General features: G+C 43.2%; 4 protein-coding genes across 6 annotated transcripts; 2 read left to right on the plus strand and 2 right to left on the minus strand.

Annotated features, from left to right (window-relative positions):
• Positions 1-4,173: 4,173 nt before the first annotated feature.
• Positions 4,174-18,589, minus strand: nol6 (nucleolar protein 6 (RNA-associated)). Its single transcript, XM_019276000.2, has 26 exons — positions 18,423-18,589; positions 18,052-18,261; positions 17,836-17,952; positions 17,568-17,747; positions 17,297-17,465; positions 16,943-17,077; positions 16,675-16,838; positions 16,455-16,575; positions 16,290-16,348; positions 16,079-16,180; positions 15,861-15,976; positions 15,469-15,646; positions 15,231-15,353; positions 14,922-15,070; positions 11,950-12,025; positions 11,007-11,147; positions 10,754-10,871; positions 10,302-10,456; positions 10,044-10,207; positions 9,747-9,899; positions 9,526-9,623; positions 9,244-9,368; positions 6,820-6,909; positions 6,474-6,674; positions 4,687-4,788; positions 4,174-4,555 (listed from the first exon to the last, which is right to left on the minus strand). The coding sequence occupies exons 1-26, from the start codon at positions 18,459-18,461 to the stop codon at positions 4,406-4,408; spliced, it is 3,435 nt and encodes a 1,144-aa protein (XP_019131545.2). The 5' UTR covers positions 18,462-18,589; the 3' UTR covers positions 4,174-4,405.
• LOC109142385 (zinc finger BED domain-containing protein 1) lies at positions 12,056-14,640 on the plus strand. Its single transcript, XM_019276002.2, has 2 exons — positions 12,056-13,714; positions 13,790-14,640. The coding sequence occupies exons 1-2, from the start codon at positions 12,206-12,208 to the stop codon at positions 14,336-14,338; spliced, it is 2,058 nt and encodes a 685-aa protein (XP_019131547.1). The 5' UTR covers positions 12,056-12,205; the 3' UTR covers positions 14,339-14,640.
• A 1,774-nt stretch (positions 18,590-20,363) lies between the features above and the next one.
• Positions 20,364-23,126, minus strand: c20h2orf81 (chromosome 20 C2orf81 homolog). 3 transcript variants are annotated; one of them, XM_019275936.2, is made up of 4 exons: positions 23,014-23,126; positions 21,985-22,250; positions 21,609-21,815; positions 20,364-21,500 (listed from the first exon to the last, which is right to left on the minus strand). In XM_019275936.2, the coding sequence occupies exons 2-4, from the start codon at positions 22,222-22,224 to the stop codon at positions 20,535-20,537; spliced, it is 1,413 nt and encodes a 470-aa protein (XP_019131481.2). In that variant the 5' UTR covers positions 22,225-22,250; positions 23,014-23,126; the 3' UTR covers positions 20,364-20,534. The 3 variants fall into 3 exon arrangements, with proteins under 3 accessions (XP_019131481.2, XP_019131480.2, XP_027128762.1); XM_019275935.2 differs by having other exon boundaries at positions 21,600-21,815; XM_027272961.1 differs by having other exon boundaries at positions 21,600-21,815; positions 21,985-22,238; positions 23,014-23,118.
• Positions 23,105-26,759, plus strand: wdr54 (WD repeat domain 54). Its single transcript, XM_027272973.1, has 10 exons — positions 23,105-23,153; positions 23,435-23,673; positions 24,361-24,423; positions 24,520-24,586; positions 24,903-24,959; positions 25,040-25,167; positions 25,348-25,448; positions 25,726-25,888; positions 26,080-26,154; positions 26,275-26,759. The coding sequence occupies exons 2-10, from the start codon at positions 23,449-23,451 to the stop codon at positions 26,404-26,406; spliced, it is 1,011 nt and encodes a 336-aa protein (XP_027128774.1). The 5' UTR covers positions 23,105-23,153; positions 23,435-23,448; the 3' UTR covers positions 26,407-26,759.
• The last annotated feature ends 391 nt before the right edge of the window (positions 26,760-27,150 follow it).

The raw sequence follows: 27,150 nt of genomic DNA on the forward strand, positions 1-27,150 counted from the left end.
ATGGGTTTACCTTTTCCAGGTCATACTGTATATAGCAATCTGAATAACTTGCAAGGTCCTGTTCTCCAGCCAACACATTGTTGGAGTTCTTTCTGCAGCACCCCTAGCCCCGGCCCCCCTGTGCAACAGAACTGCCTGCACTGTTTGTATTTATGCCTCTGATACCAATCAATGAAAGATGCCAAATGTCCCCAATTTGTGCAGACATCTTGCTCCTCATGAGAGTAGAAATAAAACAGACACACAATCACACACGTAGCTGTAATGCATACCTGTTTGCAGCTCTTACTGGTTCATTCCCACCAAATACACACACACACACACACACACACACAAACACACACACACATCTTTCTCTTTTCCCTTTCTCTCCCTCACCTCGTTTTCTCTCCTGTTCTTTTGTCCCCTGTCTGAAACCTCATCACCACATATTATGCCTTCTTTGTCCGGTTTCAATAGAGGTGTGAGAACATTTCCAGTTTTAAAAGCCCCACAGCCATGCATCTATCAGTAGGAATCAGTGTACCATTTCTTTACTGAGTTTGAAGTTCTTTTGTTCTGTTTGGACTTCTACCTATTTTGTTGTGACAGTGGAGCTCAGTATCACATTGGATCACCTGAATATTAAACCACTAAACTTTTCTGTGGACATATTTGGATAGGTTACATGCTGCAGGTGACAGGCTTTGCACATTTTGCGTTTAAACTATATCCATGTTACCAATAGGACAAATTGCCCTGTCAGGATTTTGTGAAAATATTCCACTTCACTGGCATGCAGGATGGATCTCAATGAGAACAAGGGCAGAATAATGCTCCGGGGGAATGTGTCTTGTTTTGTCACAGAAGCGCCCCGAGGCAGCCAGAGGCTGAGTCAGTAAAATCTACATGCGTCATGATTGTTGCGCAACTGTTCATCAAACTGTTATGATAGAACTTCCATGGAGAGCGGAAGAGCAGAATATAATGACAGACAGACACTGGAATATGACAGTGACATCTTGGGTGACAAAATAATTATGGGTTCCGGGTTGACGCAAGTAAGGTGCATATTTTATAAATGTGTCGTTTTGATGGGAAATATCAACTAACTCAGTAGGTACTCAGTAGTTACAGACATCTCTGGTCCTCCCTGAGGTTCCTCTCACAGTCATTGAAGACAGCTGATTTCCCACAAGTATGAATGTGAGTGCAAGACATTATGTTTCCCTGCTTTTTAAACAGTGGATGCCCCTGGACAGTGACAAGCAGGCCGACACTAATACGAAAGAGCTGATAAATAAAACCAGTTCTACTGTAAATTAATGTAAATACATATGTTCTGCGCACACATCTCTGTTTTGACGCATTGCAGGTAATCAGGGAACTCTTTACTGTTACATTACCTGCCTGCTGATTGTCAGTGAGGGAAGTGGAAGTTCACATCCACCTATCTTGTCTGTTAGCTAATAGCCTGATAAAAAAAAAGAAAAAGAAATGACAGGTACAGACATCATCCGGGTGGGCGATTAGTTGGAAGTGAGTTGTTTTTGAGGTTGTTTTCACGTTCTACTCCGGAGACAGTATTTAGTCAGAGGGATTATGTTTTCCATCTGTTCATCCCTTCCTGTAAACTTGAGTACACCGTGAGGAATCCTTCAAACTTGGCATGCCCACTTGGAGTGAAGGATAGATTAGATAAGACTTTGGTGGTCAAAAGTCAAGATCACTGCGACCTCCCAAAACATGTTTTTTTGGCCGTAACTTTTTTATAACTAATTATGACAAAATTTCACACAAACGTATAATAGAACAATAGAATGTCCAAAAGGTCAAAGGTCAACATATATTTTACAAAAACACTTCTCTGTCCATCATTCCCTGACGTTTCTTTCCACAGTCTAGTGACATGCTGGTCAGAAGATGGCTAATTTTCCCACAGGTATGAATGTGAGTGTGAGGCATTATCTTTTTCTGTTGGCCTTGTCTCCAGGTTGTTTAGCTTTCTACTTAGGGTGTGTTAAGGGGAAGATTCAGTGAACAGTGATAAGCATATATAGAAAATATGATTTGTTTGTTTGGCACTTTATTGGAGCATTATTTTTGTACAGATATATCGGATTATCTTGTGGTGCTTATTCATTCTTAAGGCCTAAACTTGGTACTTATTTGACAAAGTTATAAGAGCATAATTCTTGAAAACATTTTAACCCGACCAATGCTGCCATCTTTTACAAATTTAGACTTAAGGAGTGTCCACATATTTTTAACTTTTTGCTTTTTTGATTCAGTTTAGGAATCCCGTCTAGGAAGCTAGAGGAGCTGCATTTTTAGGCCACATGGTTTTAAACAACGTTTCCTGGAATAGTTTGGCTCAGAAACAGGACAGTAAACGGAAAAGAGAAAAGAATGGTGGTACCCACAAACTTTAAGGCAAACGTATAAAACTGACATTGAATTTCTGTCCATTTTCCGCAATAACAAGTCTTAAAAAGTAAGCATTGCCGGTTGATACATACTGTTCTCCTACTTTTTTTTTCACAAGCCTGAGGTTCTTAGGGAATGGCACTGATCACTGTTTTTAATGTGTGTGATTGATGACCATATGTAAGCTGCCATGTGTCTGCCAGATGTTCCTCTGGCAGGAGTGCCAGTGTGGCAGTTGTTTTCCATCAGGTGCTGGAGGACAGGCGCAGACAGGTGAAGATTGATATCTGTCAGAAAGACGGCACAGGTTGACGTGCTACCTCAAGCCAGACAGAGATAATATTAACAAAAACTACTCACTGAAATTAATACAATTATAAGCGCTTTAGTTTATTCATTCAGTCCCCCCCTTGTTTAATCCCATGGATGTATACCTGGCTGGGTAGTAGTGGGTCTTCTTTAATCTACTTAAGAGACTCCAGTTTACCGTAAGACTGTTTTAGAGCTTTCTCAGGAATTTTCAATAGAACAGTTAGCCAGATAATTGTGTGGTATGGCCCAATAATCTAATGACATCACTGCCAACTGTGTGAAAAAGAAATCAGTCATGTCAGATCTTGATTTTGTTGACTAATGCTTGTGCCTGTCATCGCAGTGCAGCCATGTATTCTGTGGTAAAATGTTGTTTCCTTCTGTTATTGCTCATGAATCATTTTATTCCCTATAAAGACAGTATTGTTTTCATTTAGACAGATTATTGTGTAATACGATTATTGATCATCACGAGAACACTCTCTATATGTTATACCTATGCATGATACATAAAGCCTGTGTCTAGTACATTTCTACATTCTCTATAATTACGCCGGGCTGTAATCAAAACAACGTGCTTCTTCTGTCAACAGCTGCAGAGACAAACACTTGCACATGCTATGACACAGCTGGATGTGTCAGCCTGGCGGTTAGGAATGTTTATATGCCATATTGTTCAACCATGTTGAGCAATACATCAAGCAGCACATTTCATTATTCCAACTACAACAATGTTGTTGTGACAGACCGTCTCGACCGCAGACCATCAAAAGGATCATCTACTTGTTTGAAATACCTGTTTAGAATATTAACTCATCTGACGCTTCAAACTTAATGTTTAATACTGTTCTCATATTTCTTTGAACACATTTTTTAAATGTAAATAACATTTCTGCTAGTAGATTACACAATGTCACAGTGACAAGTTTTCCGTCACTCGTCATTTTATACGCGCACTAATCACAACCCCCACCTGCATCTCAAATTTTATTGTTCTTCTTAGTTACGGCTGGGGTTCAGCTGAAATCTAAGACGAATCTCACAGAGCTTGAGAGAGATTGTCACGCGACAAGCAGTCTCAGATACTGCACACCTGCATCCGGGTTATTACAGCTTATAACACACAGGTCATCCATTTACATGACGTACTTATCATCAATGGATGAATGAGTAAAAACATCTTTACTGGATATGGCCAACTACATATTGTCCAGACACTCAAACAGTTTACTAAATCAAAATTCTAAAGTGCGAAGAGTCACACACCTTTTAATTCCCAGAGTTGAGCAACAGCCAACTTTTACACCATTGTTACATTTTATAGCAGGGACAAAATAGTTTTTTAAATTGCTGACACTACATAAACTAATCATTTCCTCGCCTGAAACAAGCCGCCCGCTTTCGGTTATGATCCAGGAAGTTTTATCTTATGGAGTCAGGCAAAAGAATCACATAGAAATCAAAACAGTAGATGCATTTATTACATGATACAGCTTCACCGAAACAACATGTGATTGGTCTTTAACGGCAACACTACAGTATGAACACAACACAAGATGATTAACTCGTGTTTCTGTTGTTCTGTTTTGATAAGTCAGGCACTAACAAAACAAAAATGTATTATTGTACCTCTCTCTCTGGTGAATGTGTCAAATAAAAATGGAATATATCTGCTCAAAGTATTTGACTAAAATGACCATTTTTCAGTCCTGGCTTCCACCGATTTGACCAAGCCCTTCCCCATGTTCCTGAAGTCCTCCAGTATTGCTTCGACATTGGGGACAGTTTTCGCTTCCTCTCCGGTCACCTCCACGCACCGAGCGGACACCTGTGACGTCTGTGATGTGACATGAAGAAGAAACATCAGGTCAGAGTGGAAGAGATGTAGAAGCAGCAGATTCATGACGTGACAAATCAAGCTATTATAATTAGATTTATGCTTTCAGACAGAGGATGTGAGTGACTTACCTTAAACGGCAGTGGGATGAAGGCCTTTGGATTCCACAAAACTGCAATCACTGTTCCACCATAGGGATCACAGAAGAAGAGGGCTAGGTCTCCGAAAGAGTCCTGACAATAAATTAGAGTGGAGTTGAGGACACAGACGAAACTTCACATCAGCAAACTTTATCAGTTATTTCAGTTTACCTTTCTCTTTTACATACAGTCGTCCCTCGCTATAACGCGGTTCACTTTTCGCAGACTCGCTGTTTCGTGGAATTTTTTTGTGTCATTTTGCATGCTTTTTTTACAGCGTACTGCACAGTATGAACGTGCATTGTGTTCTGCATCCTAAATTGGCTAAGGGAGAACCGCACATGTGTTCTACGTCCTGATTAATTAAGGGAGTACTGTACAAAATGCGTGTAAAAAGGTGTATAAAAGTGTGTGGTTAGGGGTTTTACGGCCTTAAAACATGTATAATAATTGTAAAAAACTTACGTCGTGGATTTCGTTTATTGCGGGTTATTTTTAGAACATATCCCCCGCGATAAACGAGAGACCACTGTATAACAAATATATGATAAGCTGAACTCTAAAAAAATCAGCTAAGTGAACCAAACATACGTGTGATGGATGCATAAAGTAGCCCAGGTACCTGCTATGCATCAATGGGAAACAGAGAGAGACCCTATATTGCCAAGTTTGCTTGATAACAAGTCAAGAATCCTCAATACTGCCACTGCCAAGACTCAGACCGATTGTGTTTATAATAAAAAGAAGCACATAAGCTTTTCAGCCCACAACTTCTCCTAAAGATGTGTTCTGGATGTTTTCTGAGGACCTTGAAGGTAATAAAATAAAACATACAACATTTCTGAGCATTTATATTCTGACCGCAGTAGCCGTAAACATCATTATCCACATACAGCGTGGACTGCACAGCAGACATTATGATGTACTTTACAGGAGTCCTGTGAAGCACTGTAATTGCCGTACCTGGGAGTATTTGTTGTTAAATCAGATGAATGACCTCACCTACCCAGCTAGTTGTGTCAATCCGTCTTATGGGTGGAGGCCATGTGGTTTCATGCCAAACGACTATAGCCTGTCCCTGTAACTTTCTGTTGAACGCTTCAGACTTGAATGAAAATTCAAGGAACCATTTTTGTTTGCAACCTTTTTCTCTTGTGGAAGAAGTTAAATAAGATTCTTCACCTTCAGCTGTGACAGCATTGTCAAGACATTGTCTAATAAACTTCACTGCAGTCAATAAAGACTCTCATGATCTAAGTGCAACAAAAAAAGGGAGAGAGTATGATCAGTGAAGCTGAACAAGCTAAACGTCTTCAGCAACCCTGTGTGTGCAAACAGTTGTTCCTACACACCTCCCCCCAGCTGATTCTGAACACTGACATACATAAAGAACTACAGTTTGACAGAATTGTTCATGAACTAAAAAAATAATAATTTAGCATTCTGATAGTAGGATGTTCTTATGTGGGCGTGCCTGCTTTTTCTCTCTCAGCAGCCTGTGAGACTGGTGTTAAACATATAGAAACAGAGTGATGTGCAGAGGAAGGTAAAGAACACCAACAAGGTAAAAACACCTCATGTTTCATCGGGTATTCATCTTCTCTGTGATTAATCTTTATTGCCTGGAAGCCTCTGGATGATGCACAGAATACGCTATCAGCCTTGCTGCAACTTGCATGTGTAAATCTTGCCACACAAGCTTTCTCTTCATCATGTGTCAACAAGACATTGTTTAACACCACACCTTCCTTTTAACATCGCCAACAAACAAAACTCACCCTGAGCTCGGCCAGGTAGAGGGACACGGGGTTATAGTCGACGACTGGCATGGCTCCTCCAGAATGGGCCACGTTGCCATCCATGATTCCCCTGCTGAAGGTCACAGCGGGAGGGTCTACTGCCTGGCTGAGGAGGGGAACCTGCTTGGGGTTCAGGTGAATCAACACATCGTAGGCATCCAGAGGAGGGCGCATGACCACCTACACAAACACCAGACCAGAGTGTTACATGGCTGAAATATGAAATCATAATTCATTGAGACAGGGGACCATTTATGAAGACAATGGAGTGGTGAGTAAATGAGAGCTTTCGAGTGTGTGTGTTTTTTGTTTTTTTCAAACCAACCCTGACATCTTGCATCTGGCCGCCGTCCATCAGCTGATGTTCCAGTACCTTAAGGCTCTCTGCAGCCAGCATCACCACACGATGCAGCATCTGAACAGACACACACACACACAACAAATATACAAAATATAACATTTGATAGTTCAACATGTTAGCTTCGGACAGTCTGTTCTGAAAATATTCTGGCATGTCATGACATTGGCCACAGAATTTCAATAGAATCAATTTTCTACGCCTACAACTGTAGACATGAAGGGGCAATATAACAAGAATAATCATGTGTGAAGTAATAGTATTACAAAGAGCTGCCTGTGGTATCAGTTTCATCCTGTCTGATGAAAGCATTCGTGCAAAGGGTCAAAACGCAGGTGAAACGTCTATCTGTGACTTGAAGAGGTCACACACCTCTTGTGTGTCTTACTTGGGGATCAGCTACAAGACTGACTACCACTAGTCTAACTGTGTAACAGTCAAAGAACCTTGTTTCCTTCCCCTGAGATGTACAACACATTGTCACCATTTATGTTTAGCCTTTTAGTGGACGCCTTTTATCCAAAGCGACTTACAAAAAAGGGAAACAATCAAGGTACCGTGTGAGAAGGACATGTCAGCTACAGGCAGAGAATCAAGTCAGAGTTCTGGAGGGGATAGATGTAGCATGTTGTTTTGTTGTTGGTAGTGCAAAGAGTCTGGGTCTTCACAAGGACCTGAAGGTAGGACTCTAAAAAACAATGTACACTTACTGACCCCATGTTGAATGTTTGCCAGAGAGCATGCACTATACCTGTATTTTCTTATCTTGCTGTGTTTGGGACAACCTTTGGGTAATGGCTGTGTAGCCCAAAGCCCGTAACAGCGTGCAGGGTGTGAAAGCAGGGAACCTGGTGCCACAAATCCTACTCATTCTGCCTTTAAGTTTCTACATAATTAGTTACATGTTACTTATGTCCTACTGAAAGATTCTCCTCAAACCAATGCATTTCAATGTTCTGACCTAATGACGGCTGTTATAATAGTTTTGGGATTATAACCCATGATAATTCTTTATTGGAATATAAAATGTCAATCAAACTAATTAGATTCATCGCTTCTGGGATATGTGCACATCCAATTAACATTTCTGAGGTCGTGGTTGTGGAGGAATTCTGCTGACACAAAGCACTGTGTGTATACAGAAAAGAACTTAAATATGCATAATCTGTTAATTGATTCAACCCAAACAAACTCTGCTCCCTAGTGGTGGTTAGTGGCATTGAGACAACTAACACACTGAACCAGGATCATCTCAGAGCTCACCTCAGATATTTGTTTTGAAACACCTTTTCAGTTTGGGAATATCTGTGAAGGTGGTGCATGTGAATTCAAGTAAAAAAAGAAACTCCTGTCAACCACAAAAGGTAAAATGGAAATCATGCTGCACACGGTGAGTTAAGCCCACAATGCCTTCTCTGTCAGGACGTCACAGAGTTCCTGCTCTCCGCCACCATTATAAAGCAGGATGCTGAGAGAGGCTCAATGTTTGTTGGGCTTGCCTGGGGGAGTGAGGTGGGTCAGCACAGGAAGCTAATCTGGGTCAGCTACGGCACCATGGGAAGCTGGTGTGCGTGCCTTTTCTGTACGCTACTGTGTGCCACTGGACTTTTTTACAGCTGCGCTCACAGCCAAACTGAGGAATACAAAACTAAACATTTACCCTATTTCACTACGACAGAGGACGGCAATGAAAAGCAACTGGTGAGCTACAGATGACTGTCTCTCAAAACTATTAGTGGTTTTAGGAGGTTTTGAAGGTCGACGGTATAATTACTGACGTAAACATCTAGTCGGATGGAAACGGATCAGAATGCCATTCATCATGTGATATTCTGGTGGTATTTCAATGCTTATTAAAGTTAAACGTGACATTTCTGCATTTCCAGATCAGTGATTTACATGAGGTTTTGGAAAGGCTTCAGAACAATCAATTTCCAGCTCTCAGAAAAAAGCATGGCTATCTGCCTGTGGTATGTAACTCAACAACTCCGTCCATCTGGGGTGATCTCAGTTTTTTAAAAATCACTATGGTCAATCTGTGTAGAGCAGTATTTTTTGGATTTTGCCAGAGAAATTTGAAGTTTTATGAAGAGTAAATCAATAAATAACTTTAATCTGCTTTCATATCTTTTCAGTGTGATCCAGGAGACCTGTGTGCGCTAAGGAAAGGCTCCAGGATCGGGAAACTATGTGACTGTTCTCTACCGAGAACATGCAACTCTTTTCTACACCGTTGTTTGTGATATCCTGTCTGTAACAGTTCAAGTATTCCCATTTGATCTTTTTCCCCTGTTTACTGACCAACTGTAACATTTAAATCCTGTGTTGAGTGCTTATCTATTAAATGTGTTGCTGCGTGAGTTGTGTACTTGTATCCGTGCGTCCACTGACCTGTACACTGGGCGCTCTCTTGGTCCACATAGATAGTTTTTTGTCTTTAGGCGTAGCTATAAACATGACGGGCAGAGACTCTCTGGAGGCCATGAAGTCGTTCTTGATCTCCGTATAGTCGACGGCTACACGTGACAAAAGAGAAGAACAACAACTTAAGATGACGTTGAAACAGGGATACACATGAGCAGGATGTTAAAAGTGTGTCAGATGTGTATGTACAAAGAGGTCAGATGTGACACAAATAGAAAGGGGTTTGCGTGTGTGAGGCAGACTGCTTGCCTGTGAGCTGGTTATTGAGGTTGACTATCAGCGGGGTGTTCCTCCAGTCAAAGGAGGCGAGCAGACGAAGGAAACGAAGGAAGCCAACCTGAGGAGAACTAAGGAAGACGGAGAAATTCATTCACATGACCTACTGAACGAAAGGGGAAGTAGGAAAAAAAAAATCCAGAAATAAGTCTGAGGAGGTGGACGAATTATTGAAAAGCACAACCGGTAGTTACCCAGGAGGAGTGAAGGGTGCAGGCTGCAGGAAAAGCGACGCCACCAGCAGGTCTGCTGTGTCCTCTGTGATGTCTTCGCTGAAGAGCTGAGCTCCGAGCCAACGTTTGGCCAGGCGACACACTGCCCCAAAACATTGGTGCTGCTGCTGCAGCCTGCCAACAAGCAGATGGAGGAAAACAGTGAAGGAATGGATTCATTTAGGGACCAAAAAACTACAGTTTAAGTTTGAAAAGGCAATTGGAAGCCTGATTTCTCACACAAACAAACAGATACTACTTTGTGCGTGATGTTTTTACCCATGCAATGTGCTGGTAAGTAGCGGCTTGTGAATGGTGGCCATCTCCAGAGCCTGAGCCTCCTCGTTGTCCCTTACCACCAGCAGCCCCTCAGCATTCACACTTTCCCTCAACACCTGAGGCTCACGATGGTACGCCACCTGAATGCGGAACAACAAGCCGTCCTGGGGACATAAACAGAGGTGAAATAATATCATTATTAAAACAGAATAATGTGAACTGGAAGGGTACGACATGTGTGCAAACCCAAAAATATACCTTCCAGACATCCAGGTGCGTGGGGCAGGGCTTGCACGGATAATTGTGGTGCTTCTTGAGCAACTCTCCCAGACGGATGTGGAAGGCAGCTCGGATGTGACGGATGGCGAGGCGGTCGTGAGGCCACTTTCCACTCCCCTCCATGTGACAGATCACTACAACAACAGGGTTACCAACACATTAGTATGTGAGTTTGTAAAGCTAAATGTCTGTTGTTCAGTGGCTGTAATTTTCCTGCTGTGAAATCATGGGTTAGAAGAAATTGTGCCTATTGTCATTGCAAATCGTAAAGAAGAAATTACAGGGAACAGAAGTGTAGGTGCTCAAGTAAGAGACAAATCAGGTGTAGTTATGTTTCAGGGAGTGACAATTACAGATAATACTTGAGTTTTAAACAGTTTACACGAGGGTTAAGAACACCTTAATGAATTGCTGAAGGGTGAAATGCTAACCTGTGATTGGTGTGACATAAGCAGGGCAGGGTTTGTCTTCCTTTGGCACCAACGATCTGGAAATCTTCTCTCTGACAAAGAAGGAATAGTCCAGCTTCAGCGGCAGAGGGGGAAAGACCTGCAAGGCACCGATGTTAGAAAAACCATTAGAGCTCATTGAAATGTGAAATTGTGGTGATTATGCGACATTACTTATATTTTCATATACTCACCACTGCATCAGTGAGAGCAGTTTAAGAACAAGAGGATTTACCTGTGTGTATCTGAGTGCAGGGTGAGCTCCTTGCACCGCTGTGATGGAGAGAGGCAGACCTTCCAGCCTCCACAGTTTTCTACTCAGGTCATCGTAGGACTGGACCACGCGTAAACTCTCCTCCTCTCCAGTACTGGGCACCTGAAGAGCGTAACACACGTCAAACACATGCTGTATGCACACATTGTTATAGAACATATTCACTCAGTTATGAAACGGTAACACTGACAATCACTTCTTTATTCATCATCAATAAAATCAATCTTATCATGCCTATATTTACTTCAGATCTGTTTATTTTCAAGTCTTTTACACGCACTATATAATAACTGTTCATACTGTACATTATACACAATTACTGTACATATAACTGTACATATACATAAATATATAGGTTAGTATATTCATCTCAACTTGTCCATGCTGCTAATACTGTATTCTATAACATTTGTATACTGTATATATCCCATAGCATATTCATATTTATACCTGCACTATATTTATATATCCTGTTGATTTTACATACTCTGCCCTTCTGGTTAGATGCTAAACTGCATTCCTGCATTCATAAATAGAAACGTATAAAGTATGTGTTACTTTGTATCTAATCTCATCCCATTTAATCTCATCTAATCTCATTTTATCTGCTGGCGGTCAGTCGAAACAACCAATAATATATAAAGATGACAACAATTCAAACAATAGAGAAAAGAATATGAATGAATCACTGCAGGTGTATTTCAATGGAAGCACCAAAACAGACAAAATAATAAAAACAGAAAAATTAAAAACAAAGTGCTGGGTAATCCATAAAAGAATAAAATATTTAAATAACTATTTTTGATTTGTTTTTCAATAAATATGGTTTTATAGTGAATCAAAGTCTAAATTAAATCTCAATAATTAAAAAATAAATAAAAAATAAAAAAACAAAAACATGTACCTCACTTCCCGTTATGATGACGTCATCCAGCTTCACCCCCACATACCGCACGCAGGACTCGGGGACATCTGCGTGTCTGATGGACAATACACAGATTTATGTTTCTCTATTACAACAAAAAGAAAAATCACACGATGCTTTTTTATTTATTTTTTTATTTATTTATTTATTTATTGACCTCTGCGATGGAGGCGCGCGCTAACACCGGCTAGCTCGCTCGCGAGCATAATAAACAACAGCCGGCTCTGCCTCGAGCATGAAGCGCGTGCGGAGGAGACGCAGCTCGGTGTGGGATTGTTTCGAGCAGGTGGGAAACTTCGTCCGCTGCATGCGATGTGACGCCACGCTCAAGTACTGCGGCGGAGCCACCAGCTCCATGATGAACCACATGAGCAGGCACCACCCGTCCTCGTCCACGGCGCCGCCTCCGCCGCCGCTGCTGCTGGACGAGGACGAGAAGCCGGTGATCTGTGCCGAGGAGGACAGCAGCGCCAGCTCGGACATCATGCAGGTCGCTGTGATGTCTCCCAACGTGAACGCCAACCAGCAGCCCGAGCGGGACTACGGAGAGAGGAAGCGGCTCAAGAGGAGCTCCGTGTGGGACATCTTCATCAAAGTGGACGACGAGGTCCACTGCACCATGTGTGACACCAAGCTCAAATACAGGAGCAGCACCACCAGCATGATGTACCACATCAAGAACAAGCACCCGGACACCATGCCCAATGACGGCGTGTCACTGGCGACCCACGCGGAGGTCACTGAACTCATCACCAGGATGATAGAGAAAGACATGCTCCCCGTCACCATGGTGACCGGGGATGGTTTCCGGGAGCTGCTCGCATACACCGTGCACAGTTACAAAATGCCATCCGCGGGCGACATCACACGCCTTATCGAAGGCCACTTCCACGAGAAGGTGGAGGAGCTCGTGGTGCAGCTGGGGAGGGTGGAGAAGGTGGCTCTCACCGCCGATTTCTGGACAGCCCTCCCGTTTCAGAGGTACATCACGGTTTTCTGTTCGTTCATAACAGAGGACTGGCAGGGGAAGTCGGCCGTGCTGCAGACGCATAAGCTGTCATCGGACAGCCACGTTACTACAGACGGAGTCACGGAGATGCTCCTCAGTACCGTGCAGACCTGGGGCATCGCTGGGAAGGTGACCGCGTGTGTTCATAACAGCACGCAGGACGTCCTGCCGGCCAACGCGCGCACCCGCGTCACCTGGGACTACGCCGCATGCTTCGCCACCACGTTGCAGCTGGCAGTCAGCGACGGGCTGAGCGAGGATCTGACCCGCATCATCGTTGCCGCGGGGAAACTGGTCAAGCACTTCGGTCACAGCTTGCTGGCGAGCGAGGCGTTGGAGCAGAAGCAGGTTCAGATGTGCCTGCCCCAGCACAAGCTCGTCCAGTCGAGCAAAGCCAGATGGGACACGATCTGCGATATGTTCGAGCGGCTGCTCGAACAGCGGTGGGCGATTAAAGCCGTCCTCTCGGATCGCACCATCACCAACAGGCAGGAGGCGCAGACCCTCGAGATCGAAGACGACTGCTGGCAGATAATCGAGAATTTCACACCCGTGCTGGCGACGCTGAAATGGGCGACGACGGTCATATCCGCTGAGACGGAGGTGTCCATTTCAAACATCTACCCCATCACGTTCAGCCTCATTCAGACCCACCTTGTGCCAAAAGAGAATGATGTCGACCAAGTCTCTGAGTTCAAGCTCAAAGTCCAGAAGTCGCTTAGAAATCACATGGAGGTAGGCGTTAATTAAAGCTGACCATTCATTTGTGCTGATAAAAACAATCATAACTCTTTATCTCGCTGTTCACAGGTTGACTCGAATGACCTGGCCTCCAAACCGGCTCTGATCGCCTCCATGCTGGACCCTCGTCACAAACATCTCAGCTTCCTGACACCAACGGGGAGACTGGCTGCTAAGGTCAAACTGCATGAGCTGGTTTCAAAATTAGATGTGATAACTACTACTGTGGGCCCAAAGGATGAACAGCAGGAGACCCTGATCACACCCGATATTAGCCAAGTGGCCATGCCCTCGCAAGTGAGAAGCGACACCAAAAACACCATGATGCTGCTCCTGGGCGACAACTACAGTTCCTCCTATGCCACGGACTCTGAGGCACAGGTAGATTACTACCTGAGAGACATTGCTCCCTCGTTGGACATAAACCCTCTTGACTGGTGGAGGGTAAACGGACCGAGATTCCCCAAACTGGCCACTCTGGCGAGACACTATTTGTGCGTACCTGGGGTATCGCTGCCGTCTTTGTTGTCGGAGACCGGACAAACATTTGCCACAATGCGCACAAGGCTGAGCCCGGAGCATGTTGACATGATGATCTTTGTAAACAGAAATGTGTAACTTGCATGGCCTGGGGATGTTACTACATTCCTATCATGTACTGACTTACTAAACTAATAATAGAATAAGGAATAAGGCAGCGAGGGGGCTGGTGAGGTAGACGCCTTGATTGAATGCTTCAGGAGTCAGGAAGGATGGAGGAGACAGCAGGTACTAATAATACTACAAACCATCATTAAATCACCGTCATTTGTAGTCAGCAAAAAGTTAAAAATGTAGGTATAGTCGAGCAGTTGAGCTGCAGTCAGATACTTATCTATACCCTCAAGGTAGTTCCCGACATTAAAACCCAGTGATTTGTGTCATTGTCTCACTCTAAAAATAAGCCAGCAACATTTAAGTTAACAAGTAGTGACATTCAACGTCAAACTTCAGAAAAACATCCAGCGGAGGCTGCGAACAGTGCATCGACCTGCACAGCTATTATGTTTCCAAACGCATGGATTTCAAAAGGACGTCTTTAGTTTCCAAATCAAGATAGAAAACCACAAAGAAAACAATAATAATGAAGAAGAATCAACCATCATATTATCACCAGTGTTACTGCGTCTCTCTGTACGATATGTCAAGATAAAATACATACAGCTGTAGGAGGTGTGTGATGATCTGTTTGGGCACCAGTTGTTTCTGGCACATGCTCTGCCCGTCCCACAGCACAGCTTCGGTGATGCCGCCGTCCTGGAAGCGCCGCAGCTCGGAGCGAGAGCCCCACAGCTCGCGAAACTCAGCCGCCTCGCAGAAAAACAAACACTGTCGTTAAAAAATACATATGTGCACAAGCACGGCAACACATAAATGATGAAGAAGAAACAAGTCCACAACACAAAAACACACAAGATGAGCTTGATTACGACAGCCTCGTGCGCAGGTAAGAGATGACAGGTGAGTTTACCTTAGGGCTGTCTGCAGGTGGGCCTCTCTCCAGGACGGAGGTTGCCAGCTCCGGTTTTAAGAGCAAACCAAAGGAGAGCGGAGGTTGGGCTTTGTGTTTTGGGGCTTCACTCTCCACAGACCACTGTCATGAAACAAAAGTTATTTTAACAAACTCTGAGTCAAAAATATGGATTATTATAGTGATAGTGACATTTGTGCTGGAAGGAGTGTAAACCCTAAATGGAAATCTTTCCCACCTCTGGGTCAGGAGACAGAGAGTGGGTGAGGAGGTGAATCCTTTCGCCCAGTCCTCGCTGAAGCAGTGACAGGATAAAAGGGAGCGCAGTGTGGACATAATTCCCGCTGTGGTCCATCAGCTCACTGAGGAGATTGAGTTTCTTGCAGCTGGACTGAAGCTTCACCAGCTCGCACAACCTGCGCATGGGTGGGAGATGGAAAGCGCAAATCAGAAGAGCCGACAAGATGAGGAGTAGGTTTTTTATTTTCACCCAGTACCCTCTTTATTAACCCTGACAATGACCCTGTGTGTGGATAATGCTGTGTGTTGGAAAGGAGGTGTAAATCTAAGCTGCTATTAATGTACGGAAAAAAGACATCGTATTGTATTAGCTGATAAAGAGAGACCTACTGGAATACGTGGTCACTTGTCCGTATCATGGGTTTGGGGGTCATGAGGAGGCTGTGAAACCCATCCACCGTGGGGTCGTCCCAGAACTGCATCGACACAGATGCCTCATGCTGCAGCTGAGAACCAATTCGATAAAAAAAGGTCAGAACACGTCGCTTAATCTCAGCAGTGAGAAAACGCCTCTTGTGTTTGAACACATTTGTTTTTACAGTATTTACCTGTTTGTAGGTACAAGCCGTCATGTCGGCACACATGTTGAGATGCCCCGAAGGGTCGACAAACACGACCTGGAAAGCGCTGTGGAACTCAGCCAGTGCTGGCTGCAAAGAAAAGAAAAAAAAAAAGACGAGACAATAATGATTCATTTAGGAGATGAACAAGAGCATGAGTAATCTATATGCACATGTCTAGTTGAACTAGATCACTCACAGCTGTGCAGTCAGGATCTCTGGCTAGGCTGATTCCATTCACTGTCAGGTCTGTAGTTGCTGAGGGTTAGAATGAGAGGTGTATTTAAGGTGTATTTTAAGTTATTACATTAAGTACAAATACAGTTTATCACAGTATAAAAAAGTAGATTTTAAATGGTCTTACCCAGAAAGTTCAGGCTGTTTCGAAGCAGCTGATAGGCTGTCATGGTGTTACTGATTCTGTGAGTGGTCAGCAGATAAGTCAACAGCATCGAAGCCAGGAAGCCATTAAAACAACCAGTGCCCTATAAGACATAAAGAGAGCAGACCAGAGGTGAGGTGAGATGAACAGAAAACTTTTTTTTTTTAAAAGGTAAGCAAGCTCAGTGCAACAAGCCTCCAACCTGGTCGAGCTCTCTTTGACGAAGCCAGACTTTGAGCAAAGCCACCCCGTCAGCAAACGCTGAGCACTGGGAGCTGACAGCAGAAAGAAACTGGAGGTGAGCTCTGGGCAATAAATCCCCCAGAACAGAGCTATTGTAATGAGGAGTGGGAGGTTCGCTGCCCTCTGTAGAAACAAGAAAGAAAAAAAGATGGTTGTGATGAAACTGCTGCTGAAAAACAAAAATATATACATATCATCGTCTGAGCTGTATGAATGGACTATCTTACCGGACATGGAGGTCTGCAATCCGGTGTACCACTCTGTCCTGACGTTATTCCTCTGGGGGTGGAAGCGGCTGGGCTTGAAGAATCCAGGAGGCGGACAGGCATGAACACGTACAGTGAAGCTGGAAGACTCCTTGCCTGAAAGAAAGATGAGACAAAATAATAATTAATTGTTTATAAAATGCCCTTTAAAGCTGCAGTTTATTGGAAGGTGCTGTACAATGGAAACACTGCAAAAAACACAAATATGCTGAGACAATTAAATGCTTGTAAACTCCGTACAATGCAAACTAGATCCAGTGCTCTTGATAAATGTTAGTATTTCTGTTAGTATGCTGGAAATTAAAAACTCAATACCCGGAGGGGTCAGAAGCAGGACAGGTCGGAGTCGATTCCCATGGAGACAGGAATAACTCATGGCTCCGATGTCGGAAGAGGATGTCAGATGCTGGGCCAGGCCCGCCAGGTAGAGAGCCCTTTTTCTCGGATACCTCTGGTTCACAACGTCCTTTGGGTGGAGGACATCCTAATAAACAGAAAGATGAGCGGACAGACGACACCAGCGTCACTTATACTCTAATGTCTGTATTCTGATTACTGCATTAACGACAGCATGTTGCTGACTCACAGCAGGGATCGTGACCGCCAGGTCCACCGTGACGCGTGGTTTGGTGCAGGTGCCGAGGGGATAGCTGCCGATCAGATCGACAGAAGCAGGAGGCGCCATGTGGAACTTGCCCTTTGTGGTTTTGGGCACCAGGAGGAACGGGACCTTAACTGCACCCGACAGCCATGACAGGTCACTAACCTGAACACGGAGAGAGAGATGGAGTCAAAGACGTGGTTATGGCTTTCAGGGTGGGAATCTGCAGAATGAAACCAAGCCTCTGTTGTACCTCAACTTCTGGTGAATCCGGCACAGCCTGAAGCAGCTCGGTAACCGTCTGGATGAAGGAGTCGATCTGCTGTTTCCTACGCTCACTCAGGGCGACCTCTTTCAGCAGCTCTTCCATCTGTTATCGGTGACAGGAGTGAGGAGTGTGTGAAAGCCTGCAGTGGTTACTCTTCACATGGGCACAATGTGGAAAAGGAAAAAAAATCAGAGGTCTCACCTGCATCTTGAGCAGGCTGCAGTGAAACAGGCTCTCCGCCTCCTTCAGCTGGTTCAGCTCCTCAGCTGAAGGAGGTCTGTACAGATCACTTCGGGACAGCTTCACCGGGTGATAGACCATCTCCTCCTCCCCTCCTCCTCCTGCCTGCTCATGTTTGCTCCTTTTGGCTTTAACTGGAGCTTCATCCTCCTCCTCATGAGAGGGAATCATCTGGAAAATAACAATAACAACTTTTAATCTGCAAGGAACCAGAATAATAAACCATAAATCCAGAACTAAACTGATGTTATTCGACTTAAACTCGTAGATCTAAGTAACGTGAAGCATGCAGGTAAAGCAGCTGGATCCACGCCACATGTCGCCAGTCTTACCTCTCCTGTGTCCTCCACAACCGGCTGCTTCTTCTTCATGTCCGCTTTTGCTTCCAGAACTTTATAATAATTCAGATGTTTCCAAACTCTACTGCTCTCCCTTCATCTCGCTCCCACATGTGCAGCGGGTTAGACGAACGTGCTGCCTCGCAAAACACTCTCCGGATTGGTGCGGAAGCTGCGGGGCTGAATGGTGATTGGTCCCGCTGCTCGAGGAGGCGTTCCGTAGATAAGATAGGTTGCACGAGCACGAGTCTCCCGGTCCGGTGCGTGTTGGTGGAGTGGTGTCCAAAGTACGGCCCGGGGGCCAAACATGGCCCGCGGTTAGATTTCATGCGGCCCGAAGCTTCATTTTTATAATATCTTATTTATGGCCTGCTAAGATTGTCAGATACTGTATGGCTGTAAGATTTGTCTTTGTTTTTTGACATAACGAAGCATTTGAACCTTTAACGATAAGGGGACGGCAGAAGCTCAGTCCATAGGGACATTGTCAAATCTGGCCCTCTTAAAAAAAAAAAAAAAACTTTTGCTCTAGAGCAGTGGTTCTTAACCTTGTTGGAGGTACCGAACCCCACCAGTTTCATATGCTCATTCACCGAATCCTTCTTTAGTAAAAAATAAAATATGATTTTTTTACTGATGCACAAAATGAACCGTGCATTAACATCACCTTGTTCAAATAACAAAACCAACACAGTGCATGAACTCACAACAACCTTACCTCAGTAAGAGAGACCAGTTCAGATATGCGTGGCTTCACCTTGGCAACTGCCAGCCTCATGTCATTTTCACAGCAAAGTCTGTTCCTTTTCTTAGTTTTTATCGAAAACGATTGCTTACAAAGATATGTTGTAACAAATGGTATAAAAAATTCCAGGGCTGAGGCTCCACCGAACCCCTGAGACCGACTCACCGAACCCCTAGGGTTCGATCGAACCCAGGTTAAGAACCACTGCTCTAGAGGCACTGATGAGTCAGGGACAAGGTTCTTACATTTTAATGCATTCAACATAAAAAAGCACATGCTGTGAACACACTTGTGTAAAAAAAAATAAAGATATTTAACATAGACATTTAATATAATCATAATTATCATGTTTCATTAAAACAACTGTTATGACTGATGATTATGATTGGTGTGCATGTCAGGTGCATGTACTCATTTGCCCCCCCTGACAGTTACATATTTTATGTATATTTCACATTATATTCAACTTTTCACATCTTTCTTTGTATTATACTTATTTAAACAACAGTACATTCAGTGTTTCTTCTATCTGACTCTCTCCCTCTCTTTAGTTGCAGGACAAGGTTGTTTAGCTTTTCTTCATACGCATATACCTTTTTAAATCATGTGAGTCTCACAATGCCCCACGAAGCTTTGCAATCTCTAATGGGGCTCAGGACCCCAAGGTCGGGAACCAGTGCTCCAGTACAACAGTCCTAAACCTACCCTCATGAATCATAAAGGTTATAATCTTAAATTTTTTTGGAGAAAGCTGTTATATTATAAAGTATTATCTTATCTTAAATTGTATTGGATTATGCAGTCAACACCTTGCTAAACTCTAAATTCTATCCTTCATGAAGGACTTTTGTATTAGACTGCATTAGTTTTAGCTAGTTGTTCCAAATAACCTACAAACTGAGTGTATATAAAGGCACGTAAAATTAATTGGCAGAATATACAGAGACATGCACATACTTATGTGTGCAGACAAAAATCATACAGGTTGCTTATAACTCAATCAATTGACTGAGTTTCAGTTAACAGCTGATAAAAACATAATTTATTCTCACATTTATTGCTGATCTTCCCCTTTCCCTATAATGATAATCCTGTTTCATTGTTTCACAATTTAAATGACGTGCCTCTGTTTCTATCGTTGCTGTATTATGTGGGAGTCATTGATCAGACACATAACTGTTTATGTAGACTGCATTTATATTTTAATATCAAAGGAATGGAAATACATATATATTGTATTATATTATACATATATTTTATTTACACATTGCCAGCTACCACAGAACCTTTTATTTCAATAACATATAGTTCATTCTGCTCTAAATATGGCTACAGACACGTATCATCACATTTTTTTAGAATCAAGTGTTGATGCTCTCGGACTGATACGATGGTCTGACTCGAGGTGATGGACCTGAGGTAAGCTCTTCAACTGAATACAGTGGCACAGATGGTTTACTTCGTATTGGCTTCAGGTTGTTAGACTGACGAGGAGGGTTTATGTCAACTGCTTGGGGTTCCAGGAGAGAAACACCCTTGGCCAACTTCATTGTATCCAGCCTCAGAGGCCCAGAGTACATCATTTCTTCTTTTGGATGTCTGAAAGGAGACATTTTCTTCAACCCGAGATCTGCTTCGTTTCTCCTCCTAAAGTCCTCTGGCGGATCCTTGGAGCTGGTCACTGGCTTCAGGGAGGTTACTGTCTTCTCCGTTTGCTGCTTGCTATAACTTGGCTCTAGTTTGGATAGTCCACTTGGTTTCTTGTGTCTGGGTTTGGTGTCGTTATCCAAAATCTCATACTGAATTGGGATGCAGTGTCGAGGCAGGCAAGAGGGATCAAGCTTTGGTATGGATTGGTACTTTGGATGTATAGAAGGAGACAATTTCTTCAACCTGAGATCTGCTTCGTTTCTCCTCCTAAAGTCCTCTGGCTGATCCTTGGAGCTGGTCACTGGCTTCAGGGAGGTTACTGTCTGCTCAGTTTGCTGCTTGCTATACCTTGGTCCTACTTTGGGTAGTTCGCTTGGTTTCTTGGTGCTAGGTTTAGCCTCTACCCTCACATTCCTTTTTTCTGCTGAACCGGATAGGGGTGGCAGTAGTTTGCTTGGAACAGGCTTGGGAGCTAAATTAATCTGCTGCTTTTTCTTTTGATCAATTTTTGGTGAAGGGCAAGGACTAAGTACTTTATAATGCCTGTCCCTGACAGGCCTTCTGGGACCTGTTTCCTTCTCAGACTGCTTTGGAGAGCTGTTTGTTTGGGCCATGACATTACATTGCTGGTTGACTCTTGGCTTTGTTTGTACTGGGACCTGGCCAGTGTCAACCTGCTGTTAAAAACAAATATAGAGACATATATAGACAGTAGTCATGGATACACGTAACCTCTCGGTTGAAATTTGAAGAGAATATTTACAGGAGAGACATACCAAGAGTACCTCTTTGGAGATGGGGTGTGGTGGAGGGGTAGGATTTACAACAGGCACACATCCTGGAGCCCAAGCATGTGAAGGTGATGGAATAGGCTCTGAGTCTTCTGTTCTGGATCCTTCCTCTGGTCCATCTCCTTCATCTAGGCACATAACTCTCTGCTCCAGTATCTGTGTGAGGTAACTCTTGGCCCAGGATGCAGTGTACGCTGGAAGCTTAAGGGCAAAGACAAGCAACAGGGATGTCATATGTACATGTATTATGTGCAGTTGAAATGGATGAAAGTAAGATTTTATTGGCCTCTCTACAAGTGTCAATCAGTAAGATGATATTCAAACTTTAACTGAAGTCAAAATAAAAGTGTATATGGCTTTTCACTTTTACCTGTCTTTCAATGTGCACCTTTAAACAGCCTTCCATGACCCTGCTCATCAGTTCATCCATGATCTCCCCAACTGCCTCATCTGCTTCCTCCTGGTTCAACATGTCCATCCACTGGGTCTTAGTGAAGCGACCAGAGATAATATATTCCTCTTCCAATTCCTGCGTAGGGGGTGCGACCACCGGGACAGGTGACCTACGCTTAGTCTTGTCAGCGCGGGACTTGGCTGCAGAGCGGGGCATCTTGGCTCAGGAGGCTGGTTTGAAATCTGGAACAAATGATGAATGAAACATGAATTAATTGAATCAAAAGACGTTTTGTCATGATATATATACTGCATGTCAACACATGTGTTTGTGATACTTACTGGGCAAATACTAAAACAATAAAATCAGTACCTAACAGTTGGCATGAGTGTCATGTGGTGCACATTAGCACACTCTGGTGGATGTGATCAAACTTGACACATGCATTTCTCAGAACCAGAATCAGAAATACCTTAATAATCCCAGGGGGACCTTATTTTTGTTACAAAACTCCAAGGTTACTCCAGGTATACAAACAAACAAAACAACACATGTAAACAAGTAACCATCTATTAAGAACAATATATATATTCACAAGTTCACAGTTAAATAATGTGCAAAAACTGCAGAAAGTGATTGACCATGTTGGTGAAGATGATGGTGTGTATGGTGCTGCAGGCAGATGTAAGGTTTGCAGAGGGAGGGATGTGCAGGACAACGATGATGACATTAATTATCTCTCCCTACCAGCCTCAGTAAACACAAGCTAGATGAGGGGATTGGGCGAGACATGCAAAAGACAAAGAGTTAAAACATCTGCACCCCGGTATACTCCTAATTTTCATAACTGAACATATCACCCGCATTAACACCACAAGACAACGAGAATATGAGATTGTGTGAAACTTTACAGCACAAGAAATGAGTATCCTGCTCATACAGTAGGCTGCGTGTTCATTTTAGGTAATTATACACAGTTAAAATAGTCTAAATCCTCAAACTTACCTTTAAACACTCACTAAAGTCTCTTTCGCTCCTCTGGCTTCTAGTTTTCTGTCTGCGGTTGCCAAGCAACCGAGCACGCAGGGGCTGATGACGCGGTACGTAAAGCTGGCGTTGTCTCTATGGCTGCGGAGGACGCGGAGGTAAATCCCGTTGCTAACGAGAGCCGGAGCAGCGCTTCGTCCGCCTTAATTTGACATAAAACGGGCGCCTATAGAGGTTAATGTAATTGTTATGTGATGTGAAGCAACCGTGTGCACAGTTTATCTCACAGAAGGAAAGGAGTCCTCTTTTATTCACCTTGTTGCGGTTCTAGCTAACGCGCCTAGCCTGCTGCTAATGTTGACGTTTCCTGCCAAATAATCTGACGTAACCAGATTATTAACTGTGCTTCTTCTCATCAACCGCCGTGATTCCTGCGCAGAGAAAGACAGCTCGATGTATCACAAAGAAAAGAGCATCCAGATCAAAAACAGCGCCTCGGCGCTGTACAACAACCTCGGCGTGCTGCGCATCGCCCCGCGGCGCCTCACCTACTTCACGGTGGTCCACGCCAACGTGGTCAACATGGTCAGCGCCTCGTGGGACGGCCTCAACTATTCCCACCGTCAGCTGCAGTCCAAGGAGCCAAATGTTGCCACGAGCACATCGCTCATCATGCAGGTGAGTAACACACACACACACACACACACACACACACACACACACACACACACACACACACACACAGGTACAGACTGTTTACACAGTGAGAGCAGCAGGTGGGGACAGGATATCTGTGGCCCCCTAACATGCATTTATCGTCCTTGGTGATGCTGTATGAGGGCAAAACTGTCCATATAAAGTTATTGATCGTCTTGATTGTATATGTAGGATCATTATCTATCTATCTGTCTATCTATCTATCTATCTATCTGTCTATCTGTCTGTCTGTCTGTCTGTCTGTCTATCTATCTATGTTTAGGATATTGCAGCAGGGCAGATAGATAGATAGATAGATAGATAGATAGATAGATAGATAGATAGATATACTTCATTTATCCCAAGCTGGTAAATGACAGTGCAGCAGCAGCATTACACACAGTGACGATAGACAACTTAAGAATAAAAATATAAAGATCAAAGTATGCATAATAAAATATCAGAATAGCAATAGTAAATAAAATATATTGTACAAAAGTATATACAGTAAATTGGCAGGGTTTGATTTAGTGCAAAGTAAGAAAGGAGAAATGTGCAGTGACTGTAGATTATGACCTGATATGAACTTGTTGTATCAAAAGGTCTTCCTTGTGTATATGAACCCACTTAACCACTTTTAACGTTGCAATGTTCTTCCTGTGACTTCAGGCTGCGTTTTGCGTTCTGCCCTCTCGTGATCTGCTGGTGGTGACCTCTCAGAAAGGCATCCAGGTGAGTTTGCTCATCTCTCTGTCACCAGCACTCACCACATGTTGTGGCTGCGGTTGTGTGTTATGACAGTACAGACCGAAGTGTCCTTTGTTTCAGATGTATGAATCCGATGGGTCCATCATGGTGTACTGGCATGCACTTGATACTCCTGAAACACCTACAGGTAAACATACGTATATAAATTATATCAAATTTATGTTGTTGCTGGAAGTGTGTCAGTGCACTCGATCCATCCTCACAGCTGAAACATAATTAAAAACAAGCTGATTATTAGAATTAAATAAACAATTTTCCAGCATCTACACCTACTTTATCATATCTACGCAGTCCTAAATACTTCATAAATATTGCCTGTGCATTTATTTACACGTTCATATATGCATATTTGACCAATCGCACATCTGTGTTTAAGGGAAAAGTATTAATCCAGAGTTTTATACCAAATCTAGTGCACTCACTTGAACTTATTTGTGTCCCAGCTCAGGCCGTGTTTGCTCGGGGGATATCAGCAGTGTGGGAAAATTATATATGCGTGGGTAAGTACTGAGAGACATTATACATATATACAAAATACAGGCAAAACTCTACAGTCCACTGTCTCTATCTCGATCTCTAGGTGTTTCATCTGGTGCTATTCTAGTATTTGATGTTCCCAGTAAAGGCAGCAATATCACGCTGTCTGAGGTGCTGGAGGAACACAAGGAGTCCATCACTGACATGGCCTCGGAGTGCTCTGGCAGCCAGGTATGGCGTGTGTGTGTGCCTGTTTAGTGTGTGTATTGTCTGTGCTGTCAATCTGAAGCCTTTGCTAACACAGGATAGCTCTAACCTTTCCACCTAAATAAATGACTGCATTATACAGTAATACTATTTCTTTGTGATTTCCATAATCCCTTCCACTCTGTTGTTGTCTCCCTCTTTCAGGAGTGCATAGCTGATCTGGTCAGTGCAGACGATGGGGGCAACCTGTGTGTTTGGAAGTCTGGGGAGGAATTTCAGCTGCTCAACAAGATCCCTGGCTTTGAGTAAGAAGTCAATCGTATTGTAGTTTAATAGTCAAAAACTGAGCTACAACAACAGCCAACTAGTGTGATGAGTGACCTACTCTCCTCTTACTTTCCTCTCCTCTATATATATCCCTTCATTATACATTGTGGTACTCATCTAATCTACTTCATGTTCCTTTCCGCTGTCCTTTGTTTCTTCTTCATTTCCCCTCCTCGCTCTAATCTAATGTCCATTATGTTTTTTTCCCTTTGTTCCCTGGTGGCAATGATCCTCCATCTTCCTCCATCTGCTCAGTATGAGCTGCTCATCTGTCAAGTTGTGGAAAGGCACAGTGGTGGCAGGTTACGGCACAGGCCAGATCCGTCTGTATGAGGCAGTGACGGGAATTCTGCATGCTGAAGTCAACGCCCACGCTCGCTGGATTTACTCACTGGACATTGCTCCTTTTTCTGGACTGGTGAGTTGTATAAAGCAAATGGATCGGATAAGATTGACAGTTTATTATCATTTGAAGTGTCAAACATAGCTTTAGTCAAATATGATTAAGAGTGAACAATAAAGTAACTCTAATGGCCAATGTTTTTTGGGGCATTACTCTACTGGATACCACTGGATTTGTTTAAGTGACCACCTGCTTCTCTGCTCTAGCTTTTATCTGCTGCTGAGGACTCTCTAGTCAGGGTGTGGCACTTGACAATGACCCCAGAGACGAACAATGTGGAGGTAACTTGTCCAAAATTATGTCAGAATATATGTCAGTTTCCAGCATTTTTTATATGAGAACACATTCTCTTGCTCTCAACAAAACCCTAACTGTGTTTTTTTTCTCTCACTTCTTCTTAGATTGCCCATTTGCACAACGAGTGTGTGACAGACACACAAATCTGTGGCGCCAAGTTCTGTGACGGCGACGGTTATGCCTTCGCAGTGACGGGCTACGACCTGAGTGAGATTATCCGTTACACACAGACGTAGGACTCTACTTTCATTGAGGCCAAGTTTTTAATTGTGAAATCTGAATATGTCTGGAAAGGTATGATGACCCAGAGAGAGGAAAAAAAGGAGCCAGGTTAGGATCAGGTTGAGATTCTGCAAAAACATGGGATATTTAATGTAATCTTATAATATGGGAGAAGCAACGTTTCATGGCATGTCTGTCTCCATATCTGCAAAGGGTAGAAGGAGATTAGCATATAACAGCATAATGTAAAGTAACGCGCTAAAATTTCTATAAATATTTTAAGTACAAATATTTATATGTACGTGAATGTAGCTTTTTAAAAGTAATAAAGTATTCTGTTATTCTTTCTGACATAATCATCGTGGTCATTCTTCTGACATATCAACTGTACAAGTAAACATTTCTATAAAGAAAGTTGTTGTTTGGGTTTTAAATGACACTTCTCACATGTACCAGTAGGTGGGGCTGTTGGTTAATTATTTTTGAGCAGGGTGATGATCATGTAGTGCAAACAGAGTTCACTAGAGGGCACCGTGCTATTGCCTAGAAGGTTATGGACTGAAAACAGATCATCATTTCTTCTCTTCCAGCCATGTGCACTGTCTAACATATGCCCGATTTTTACTTTTATTTATTTATATATTATGCATTTCTTTTCCAGTCCAGGACATCTACATTTGATGCTAGTGTGTTATTTTTATAACTTCAGCCGTCCATGTTGTTTTAGTTACCCTTCTAGTTAACAGGCATTTCAATTT

Source organism: Larimichthys crocea, chromosome III (assembly GCF_000972845.2).
Source record: "Larimichthys crocea isolate SSNF chromosome III, L_crocea_2.0, whole genome shotgun sequence".
Classification (NCBI taxonomy): domain Eukaryota; kingdom Metazoa; phylum Chordata; class Actinopteri; family Sciaenidae; genus Larimichthys; species Larimichthys crocea.

What these genes read in the sequence shown, in the direction of transcription:
- LOC109142385 (XM_019276002.2), top strand. Translation starts at nt 12,206, where the DNA reads ATGAAGCGCGTGCGGAGGAGACGCAGCTCGGTGTGGGATTGTTTCGAG. An exon ending in CGCTTAGAAATCACATGGAG is followed by an intron (nt 13,715 to 13,789) that starts GTAGGCGTTAAT and finishes CGCTGTTCACAG; the next exon opens with GTTGACTCGAATGACCTGGC.
- nol6 (XM_019276000.2), bottom strand. Translation starts at nt 18,461, where the DNA reads ATGAAGAAGAAGCAGCCGGTTGTGGAGGACACAGGAGAG. An exon ending in CGGATTCACCAGAAGTTGAG is followed by an intron (nt 17,748 to 17,835) that starts GTACAACAGAGG and finishes CTCCGTGTTCAG; the next exon opens with GTTAGTGACCTGTCATGGCT. An exon ending in CGCACCTGGATGTCTGGAAG is followed by an intron (nt 10,208 to 10,301) that starts GTATATTTTTGG and finishes TTATGTCCCCAG; the next exon opens with GACGGCTTGTTGTTCCGCAT.
- c20h2orf81 (XM_019275935.2), bottom strand. Translation starts at nt 22,224, where the DNA reads ATGCCCCGCTCTGCAGCCAAGTCCCGCGCTGACAAGACTAAGCGTAGG. An exon ending in AGGTGCACATTGAAAGACAG is followed by an intron (nt 21,816 to 21,984) that starts GTAAAAGTGAAA and finishes TTTGCCCTTAAG; the next exon opens with CTTCCAGCGTACACTGCATC. An exon ending in TCTCCAAAGAGGTACTCTTG is followed by an intron (nt 21,501 to 21,599) that starts GTATGTCTCTCC and finishes TGTTTTTAACAG; the next exon opens with CAGGTTGACACTGGCCAGGT.
- wdr54 (XM_027272973.1), top strand. Translation starts at nt 23,449, where the DNA reads ATGTATCACAAAGAAAAGAGCATCCAGATCAAAAACAGCGCCTCGGCG. An exon ending in TACTCCTGAAACACCTACAG is followed by an intron (nt 24,587 to 24,902) that starts GTAAACATACGT and finishes TTTGTGTCCCAG; the next exon opens with CTCAGGCCGTGTTTGCTCGG. An exon ending in CGGAGTGCTCTGGCAGCCAG is followed by an intron (nt 25,168 to 25,347) that starts GTATGGCGTGTG and finishes TCCCTCTTTCAG; the next exon opens with GAGTGCATAGCTGATCTGGT.